We start from the raw sequence: 9577 nt of genomic DNA on the forward strand, positions 1-9577 counted from the left end.
TACTATGTGTAAAACTGCTCCCCATTAAATTTGGCTATTTCTTGTGCTGTACTCATGATGATGTGAAGGGGGTCTTACCTCTTGATCCAATTTCAAGATTCAAGGGCAGTGTCTACCCTTTTACAACTCAATCTGGTGTTTAAGAGATGATTACGACAGATTTATCAGCATAAAATCACCAAAAATTACATTAAATCAAGGGTAACCAATTTGTACGGAATGGTTGGAGTACTAATCCATCTCCGAATTGCAATCTGAAGTTATAAAGATCTGTATCAGATACCTATGGTTAATTTGAACCCTCAATCGTTCTAAAATACAGTGATTAGCACTGATTTATCACTGATTACCAAATTAATCCTCTATTTTGTGTGCAAAAAACAGAGTATGAGGGGAGCCCAGATCTGAGGCCTTAGAGTTCAAATGAGCTCAAATGCTTTCAAGGCCATCAATAGCAATTAGTCTAGTAGAGGATTAAGCCAAGAAACACAAGATTTGACCAAACATTGAATGCTTAATCTCCGTTTAACAAAGTCACCTGCTGTTGCAGATTTGATGAAGAGCTTGGATCTCACTGTAGACTTGATCAAATCAAATTTTGACTTCACCAGCTTGTAGAGCATGCTTGAAAACCCCTGGGGCTAAGAGGAATTAGACCCAGTGCAAACTAGAGAAGACAAGATGTCAATTTTTCTCAGAAAAAATGGCGCCTGCAAATCTGCGAAAATCGTGAGCTGTAATCGACGGTTTGCTGCACTGACATGATGGGCTCGAGCACAACTGAGTTAGCTATGTTGGGCTAGAAGCATTTGAGCTAATGTTGAGCCTACAAGGAAAGGGAGCTCCTCCACTGGCTGGGGGTGCAGCGGTTAGTTGAAAAAGAGGTGAAAATATTAACTTTTTACTAATCCTAATTAGCCAGGTGATTAGCAAGATAATGGGCTCACAAATTGATGGATTCTAGGCTAGGCTTTGATACCATGTTAAAATTACAGCAATGTGATGAGCTATGGTGGATCAAATGCTAGAATCAACATCATTAACAAAGTGATTAGATGATAATTAAGATGTGATTAGTGAGTAATTAATAGCTTAATGTAGGCATGGATAATCAAAAACCAGCAAGTTCTCATTAGGCCAATGCCTCAATTTATAGAGTTTACATCCAAGCAACTAATCCCACTGATTTCTCCTTGATTCACTTCACCTCTTTTGCTTGATTCTCTCCACCTCTCTTGCTTGATTCTCTCCACCTCTCCCAAAATATCTCCACACCTCCTAAATCTTCTCATGCTACCCTTTATTCTCTCCCAATAGATTTTTCTCACCTTTTCACAGGTTCTCTCACATTTACAGATTCTCTTTTACAACCTCTAGCCAAAGGGCTTGTTCCCGCACACACCCTATTCACTTGTATATTTCAACACTGACAACACGGTAGGAGACTCGATCAACTTGCGCTCTTGGCATAGTTTGGGTGGATGGTTTAGCCTCATGGCATAGCAAGGAGAAAGAAGGAGAGCGATCAATTTTCATCATGTTGCTAATATCATCGAGGGCTTTCCTCCTCTAGGAGCCATGACAGGGAGTAGTAAACAGACATTACATAGGCAAGACATTATGAACTCTCGTTAAATAAGCAACACATAGTCCAGAAAAAGATAGTTAGGCAAAGATGAAGACAAAGCAATGATAGTTAACCTGGCATGGTATATAAACGGTCTAGAAAGACGACAATGTCCATAAGTACTTTGCGTAAAGAGAAGTCGAGAAGCAAGGTAATTTGAGAACCATATAGAAAAGCCAATGAGGCAATGACATGCAGAGACATGGAGAAGTTGTCATTGTAATATCTAGAAAGAAGTAAAGAACATGTCAAACACTACACGTGGGATGAGCAACATGCGGACGATCGTGCCACAACATTCCCAAAGAAGAAAGAAACGACGAGAACACAATACCTGGATTCGAAAGCATGAGCGTCCAGCTTCTAGAGGACAGAAATCAAGGTACACCACGCAGAGCATGCAAAGCACAACATATCCATGCCCAATACACGTCCTATATCCATGGAGAACGAAGTACCAAACCACGAGCATGCAAATTGGCAAATGACAACGAGCACGGAGATGCAAAATTGTAGGAAGGTCCGAAAAAGTAAAAAACAACAACTGTGGCACTTCCGACATCGGGAAGAAACATCTCGGAATCTAGCTTCGAGTAGCGACATGCAAAATCACAGGAAGCTCCACAAAAAAAAAGGAAAGCCACCACCACAACACATCACCAAGAAACACGTGTCAAGGCTCACAACACATCACCAAGAAACACGTGTCAAGACTTAATAAAGCCCTAGTGAACTCGAGAGAAATTGATTCTTCAATGTAATTAATTAATTTTGTTTTTGTTTTTCGAGTCGGGGTCATTAAGACTCGAGCAGAGAAACGCTTTTGTCATTCGCTTCGTCTCGTGAGGAGTAATTAATTAATGCATTCGATTTTAGATCAAAGGCCCAATAATAAATATGGTTAAAAGACCTAATTAAATATGTACGTTTTCAAGACCACTACTGCTGCAAAACCCTGGAAGTGGGAACCGTTCGAAACAAGCGAGCAGGCTATGGCGAGCGAGTTCATGAAATCGTTTAGAGGTCGGCTAACTACTGCAGAGTTCTTGAGAACCCTAAAGCTGGAAGTGGACAAGCATCAGGCGTTGCGCCTCTTCATATGGGCATCGAAACAGAAGCACTACAAGCACGGTTGGGAGGCACACAGGAGGATAACCGAGATATGGGGCCGCAAAACGCAGTTCAAAGGTTTCCTGCGTTTGCTGAAGCAAGCCACAGACCCTGATTTCCAACACACAGATGCAACTTTTACCCTCCTTATGAAGGGCTATGGATGGGCAGGTATGGTGGACTCTGCCCTTCAAACCTTCCATAATGTTAGAGTCTCTGGCTGTACCCCTAATGTCATCCACTTCACATGCCTCATCGATGTCCTCATCAAATCACATCAACTTGACACTGCCCTTACGTACTTCCATGACATGCTAGAGAGTGGATGCCCCCCCGACGTCTTCACATACAACTCCGTCATGGTAGGTCTATGTGATGCTAATGATGTTGAACGTGCATGCGAACTTCTTGATGGAATGAAGGCAAATGGATGTGCCCCTAATGTGCATACATTCAATATTTTGATCAATGGGCTCTCTAAGGCTGGTCAAGAGAAGAAAGCCATGGCTACATTCAGAGAAATGCTAGAGAGAGGATGTAGCCCTGATGTGGTCACATACAATACATTGATCCAGAACCTTTGCAAACAGAATAGAGTGCATGACTCATGCTATCTCTTGGAGGAGATGGCATACAGTAAATGCTTCCCGAATACCGTCACATGCACGATATTGATCGATGGCTTGTGTAAAGAGGGCAAAGTAATCGAAGCCTATCAGCTGCTGCACAAACTGGAAAAAGTTTGTGATCCTGATGAGGTAACCTATGGGTCTTTGCTGAGTGGTCTGTTCAAAGCTGGAAAACTTGTGGAAACTGTGCAGGTTTTGAAAGAAATGGCTGCCAAGGGTTTTTATCCTAATTTTGTTACTTACAATGGGCTCATCATTGCCTTTTGCAAGGCAGGCGCCTTCCATGAGGCATACAAGATTTGGGATAAACTCAGGCAAAAGGGGGATGTACCTTATAGTTCCACTTACAACTCCATAATAAATAGCCTCTCCAAGGCAGGAAAAACTAATGAAGCTTCCACGACTTTCAAAGAAATGAAGGAGAAAGGCAGGGTGCCGGATGTGATTACGTACAGCTGCTTGATAGATGGTTTTGCAAGGAAGGGAGAATTTGATGCTGCATTTGAGGTTTTTAAGGAGATGGAGGTGGCCGGCTGTAAGCCAGATGCACTTATTTTCAACTCATTGATCAATAGGCTATGTAAAGCAGACAAGCTATTGGAGGCACGTGCTTTAATGGATCAAATGTCGGAGAAGGGTTGCAAGCCGGGCCTCATAACATACAACACATACATGAATTGCCTTTGCAAGTCAGGTAAGGTGGAGAAGGTTGATCCCCTGCTAGAAGAAATGAAAGCCAAGGGTTGCCATCCCAATCCTGTTACATATCGAACAATCTATTATGGGCTTCGCAAGGCAGGGAAACTGCAGGATGCATCAAAATTCAGGAAACTTGCAGAAAAGGGTGTTTGATGGTATCAAGGAGCAGCAGTTGATATGCAGTTTCAGGCATGGAACCAAATAGGTTATTGAGAGGAGCCCACCATCAAAGATCTGTTCCACATTTGCAGCATTGATGCTGAATACATGATTCCTTGTTCAATTGCGGGTTGTTGGCAACATACAGTATCATGGTTTGCCAGCAGTGATTTATCTCAATGGGTGGTGGTTGTGCCCATCATCATTGCCATGGGGTCGATTTCCTATGGCATCAGCATGTGTGGGTAGAGATTGTGAAACACAGAAAAGGCTGCTAAAAGAAATGAAAGCCAAGGGTTGACTGTTACCCACCTGATAGCGTTACATACCAAATAATCTATTATGGGCTATGTGTGGCAGGGAAACTGCAGGGCGTATCAAAATTCAGGAAACTTGCAGAGAGAGGTATTTGATGGTGTCAAAAATGATTACAATCACCTGCTAAGAACCTTCCGAGTACATCTTGTGAAGGAGCAGTTAACATGTAGTTTAAGGCATTGAACCAAAACAGGTTTTTGAGAGGAGCCCACCAGGTCCACATTGGCAGTATTGATGTTGAATGCATGATTCCTTTTTCAATTGTGGGTTGTTGGCAACATACAATATCGTGGCATGCCATTAGTGATTTATCTCAGTGGTTAGTGGTGGTGCCCATTGTAGCTGCCATGGGTTCGACCTCCAAAGGCATCAGCGTGTGGATAGAGATTATGAAACACAAAGAAGGCTTTTAGGTAGGATTGTTGTCACCATTTGGCCACCCAAATGGTTCATTCTTGCTTTCACACTATGTACATATTGGATTGGTGTCCATGGCTTATGGAATATGCCTATGCAGGTGATTGACACGTGTCATGCTGTATAGTTGGATATGATATTCCGCTGGGACTTGATGTTATCATGCCCGGAATATGTAGAAGACTTGGCTTTCCGCTGGGACTTGTGCCTTTGTGTACATGCCCGGAAACGCCTGGAGGACTTGGCTTTCCGTTGGGACTTGTGCCTTTGTGTACATGCCCGGAAACGCCTGGAGGATTGGCTTTCCACTGGGTCTGGTATTGCGTATACTTGCCTGGAAACGCCTGGTCTTATATGGTTTCATGAACGGAAATTGCTCATGCCAATGCTGCATTGCATAGCATCTTTATGTGCTTGCCTGCAAATGAAATTGCATGCTGTTTTCATGCCTGCATGACCTATGTGTAGTTTCGGGCTAGGGGACGCCCGCCCGTGAACCGTGCGTGTGAAACTGTCTGCTGACATGGTTGTGTGGCATGTGAACAGGTGGTAAGTATTACCCAATCTAGGCTCAAATAGCCCTTAGGACTTAGCCAATATTTATAAGTGAGTGCGTTCCCACTTCATTAAAGTTTGGGCGTCCAAAAGTCACTTATAAATTATGACCGCTTCCAAGTTCACACTCACTGAAGTCCCAAGGCGGACAAGACTCAATGTCCAGGACCTAGGACCTGATCCTCCCTTTTTACTCATAAATGGGCATCTCCCCATGTCCCTTCACCTGATTGGACCCCAATTCACTTACTTATTAAGAGAAATTCGTGTTCTCTTCATGAGGATTTTTGGAGGCTGAAAACTCTGTTTTTCCACCATTTCTCTCCATTTCCAAGCTCTCCATAGCCATACCCAACTTGTTAGGGTGTTTTCCAAGCTTCCAAGAGTGTTTCCAAGTGCTAATCACTCTCCTACTCACTCCCAATGACTGAAATTCAGCAAAACAGCTCTCATTTTTGCTGTAATTTCTGGTCTTTTTGCTGAAAACCCTAATTTCAGCCTTCCTTTCTCAAGTTGAACCATAGGGGAAGCTTTCCCAAGGTTCCCTTCATCCTCTTGAAGACTTTTGTCGCGAAGGATTGCGGCAAATCAAAGATATCAACACTTCTAAAACTTCCAACGCGAAGGCTTTCGCTTGCAACAACTTCTATGAAGACTGGTAAGCTAATTGGACAATGTGTTGTCATTACTTACTCAGTAGAAGGGCAGGACTCCTTGTTTAGCCGCCCTGTGTAGTATTTCTCTTGTCCTATGTGCTCTTGAAGATGTTGCTACCTTGCTTGGTAGAACATAGAGCCAATGGTAGAGAATATGGGCACTGAAGTCGGGCCGGGCATCAAGGCAGCTCCTTGGTGATCTACATCTACATACCATTGTTTTCTAAATGCTGAATTTCATATGCATTGGCATGGAGGATTTGGCAATGGATGCCCGTGAAGCTATGTATTGAATTTCTCCAATAGTAATACAATTTACTCAAGGGAGGGGTCGGCCGTTCCGGCTCATTGTGTGCCTCTTGTCAATTCAGCAATTTACTTCTTGTATTTGAGCAAGTGTCCTTCAAATCTTAGTGTATTTAAGTGTATTGATTAGCATTGTGTTCAACCAAGTTTCATTGGTATCAGAGCATACGGTTCTCTTTCACTTCTATCGTGAGAGACGATCACCGTGAACACTAGCTATCTCTACACTTAGAACATTATGGACAGCCATACAATGAATGTTGGAGATGCTAATACAAGAGGCAGGGACAATGAAATGCATGCCTCCAATGCTTTACAGGATGAGCAAACTCATGTGGTGCACAATAGGGAACATGAATATGTGGGACAGCCGTCTCGTGGCAAAGAGAAGATGCAAGAAGAGTCGATAGTCTTGAGGGCTGAACTTACTCGTATGCAGGCTCTTCTCCAAGCACAACAAGAAGAATTGAATCTCTATCGCCGCGAGGATCCATTGGTACATGACAGTTTGAAGACCAAGAAAGCTGAATCTTATATGGATCATGCAATGGCAATGATTGCTCAAGAGTTGCACATGCAACCAAGGGATGCAGCACGTGCATACTTGGCTCGTACCGAGGATGCCTATGCAGAAAAGGCAACCATCCCACATGTCTTGGAATCCCCACAAGTGCCCGAACAAGAAGTTATGTCTAAGAGGATGAATCTCCATGCTATGGGAGAGGAACAATCAGTGACTTCACGCCATGCAGGAATATCTCATGTAGCCCGTGAAGGATACAATGTTTATGGCAGTGGTCAAAATGTATGTCAAATGCCATTGCCGGCTGAAAATGTACATGCACAACACATGCAACATGGGCTGCAATTTTCTGTTGGTGCAGGTATTCCGCGTATCTCTCATGCCACTCATGCCTTCGAGTGTGCTCGTGAGGGAGAAGCTATGGCTGAAAATGTATCAATGCATGTTGAGGGGCCAGCCATGCCTCATGCTTACAGGGCACATGTATCTATGCCTTATGCATCACCTTTTGGTCCAAAAATGATGCCAATTACAGGGACTGTCCCAATGGACAAACATGGGGGCAAACATGTTGAGATGCACACACATGCATCAAAGTCTCGTGACTTCAAAGCCGGAGACAAATCTGTGAAGTTTGACACATATCATGGAGAATATGATGCATCAAAGGCACTTGCTTTTATTGCCCAGTTTGATATTGCTTTCAGTAATGAGGATTTCACTCAGAAATCCATGATCCGGCATGTAAGCATGTTCATGAAAGGCACTGCTGCCCATTGGTGGCTCACGGAGAAGCTCTCACCGAATCCTGTTAGATCATGGAAAGAGTTCAAGGAGAGGTTCTATGCTCAATTCTTGCCTCCCAATGCATTGAATGAGATAACAATGAAGTGGGATTGGGTAAAGCAAAATGAGGGGGAATCGGTAAATGCATATGTACAAAAGTTTTGGAAAGTGCTTTTGGAGGTGTCTCCATTTATGCATGTCACCGAGGCGGAAAGGAAGAGAAGGTTTCAATCGGGATTGCAACCCGTGTACAAAGCGGGATTACAAATGTATCCTGGTCATACCTTACACCAATTAATCGCAGCCGCCACCGCCACCGAGCAATTGGAACTCAAATTGAGTCGATCCAATAAGGCTAAACCCTCATTTCAAGGCAAAGAGAGGACTGTCCAAAACCTGCAAAATGATGGACAGCCACCTAAAAGGGACCAAAACAAAGCCAAATCAGGTCCAAAAGCTGAAAATAAGTTTACTAACAAGCGCTCTTATAAGCCGGCAAACTTTGGTCTTAGTGCTGAGAAGGAGGAGCAATATATGCGTGAAGGCAAATGCTTTACTTGTGGCAGCACGGAGCACATGGCAAGAGCATGCCCAAATAAGAAGAACAAAGCTGAAAATGCTAATGTACCGAAGCCTAATGTGCATATGGTTCCGGATGTGCAAGGCAACACTTCACATGATAGCAAAGATAGGGTTGTATGTAAAGCTTGGGGACAGCTCAAAGATCAACCTGCTTTGTTCATGTTTGATGATTGTGCATCGGAGAATTTCATATCCACTCAGATGGCAGCTGCTTTGGGTATTGAAGTGGAGGACATGGGTCCTCAAATTGAAGCAGGGGCTGCCTTTGTTGGTAGAGAAGTGCAGGTCATGCCTATTTTTGGTAAGTTGCGCATACACATTCAAGGCTATGTGGATCATGAGGATTTTCTTGTGGCGCCTTTGAATGGCTGTGATGTATTTTGCTTGAAAAGCCTTGGCATACACGTATTGATCCGTGCAAGGCTTACAAGACTAACAGGATCACCTTCATACATAAAGGCCGAGAACATGTAATTGATGCTGGTGAAGAGGGTGATACCATTCCCCTTGTATCTCATGTACAAATTAAGAAAGTAATGAAAAAGAGTATTTTTGCGTACTTGATTTTTGTACGAGATCCTATTGAGAAAACTAATGTATATGTAAACACTCTTTGTAATGATAGGCTGAAATTTTTGCAAGAGCACAATGATTGTTTTGCTGATGAGTTACCAAATGAGGTACCACCTGTACGACCAGAAGATCATCGCATTGATCTTGTGCCGGGTAGCTCACCACCTAATAGGCCAGCCTATCCTGTAAGTGCATCCCAAAAAGAGGAGATCATGAAGCAAGTGAATGAGCTTCTTGAGAAGGGTTTGGTTCAGCCAAGCTCTTCTCCATATTGTTCACCTGTCCTCTTGATTCAAAAGAAGGATGGATCCTTTCGTATGTGTGTGGATTATAGAGCTTTGAATAAGCTTACCATCAAGAATCGGTTTTCGATTCCACGCATAGACGACATCCTTGACAAGTTGGATGGATCGGCATGCTTTAGCCGAATTGATCTCAAGAGTGGATATCATCAAGTGCGTGTAGTGCCTGAGGATGTACACAAAACTGCTTTCAGGACAGCATTTGGGCTTTATGAGTATCTTGTTATGCCTTTTGGTCTTACAAATGCCCCGGCTACATTCAATAGAATGATGGATCGCATATTCCGTGGATACAGGAAATTTACAGGTGTCTTCTTTGATGACATACTAGTCTT

At 43.2% G+C, this 9577-nt stretch overlaps 1 protein-coding gene across 1 annotated transcript; it reads left to right on the plus strand.

The window, feature by feature from the left end:
* Positions 1–2546: 2546 nt before the first annotated feature.
* LOC147631763 (uncharacterized) lies at positions 2547–5362 on the plus strand. The gene has a single exon (XM_086808299.1). The coding sequence runs from the start codon at positions 2548–2550 to the stop codon at positions 4216–4218; it is 1671 nt and encodes a 556-aa protein (XP_086664425.1). The 5' UTR covers position 2547; the 3' UTR covers positions 4219–5362.
* The last annotated feature ends 4215 nt before the right edge of the window (positions 5363–9577 follow it).

The sequence above is a fragment of the Cibotium barometz genome, chromosome 14, assembly GCF_041138505.1.
Source record: "Cibotium barometz isolate CiBa-2024 chromosome 14, ASM4113850v1, whole genome shotgun sequence".
Classification (NCBI taxonomy): domain Eukaryota; kingdom Viridiplantae; phylum Streptophyta; class Polypodiopsida; order Cyatheales; family Cibotiaceae; genus Cibotium; species Cibotium barometz.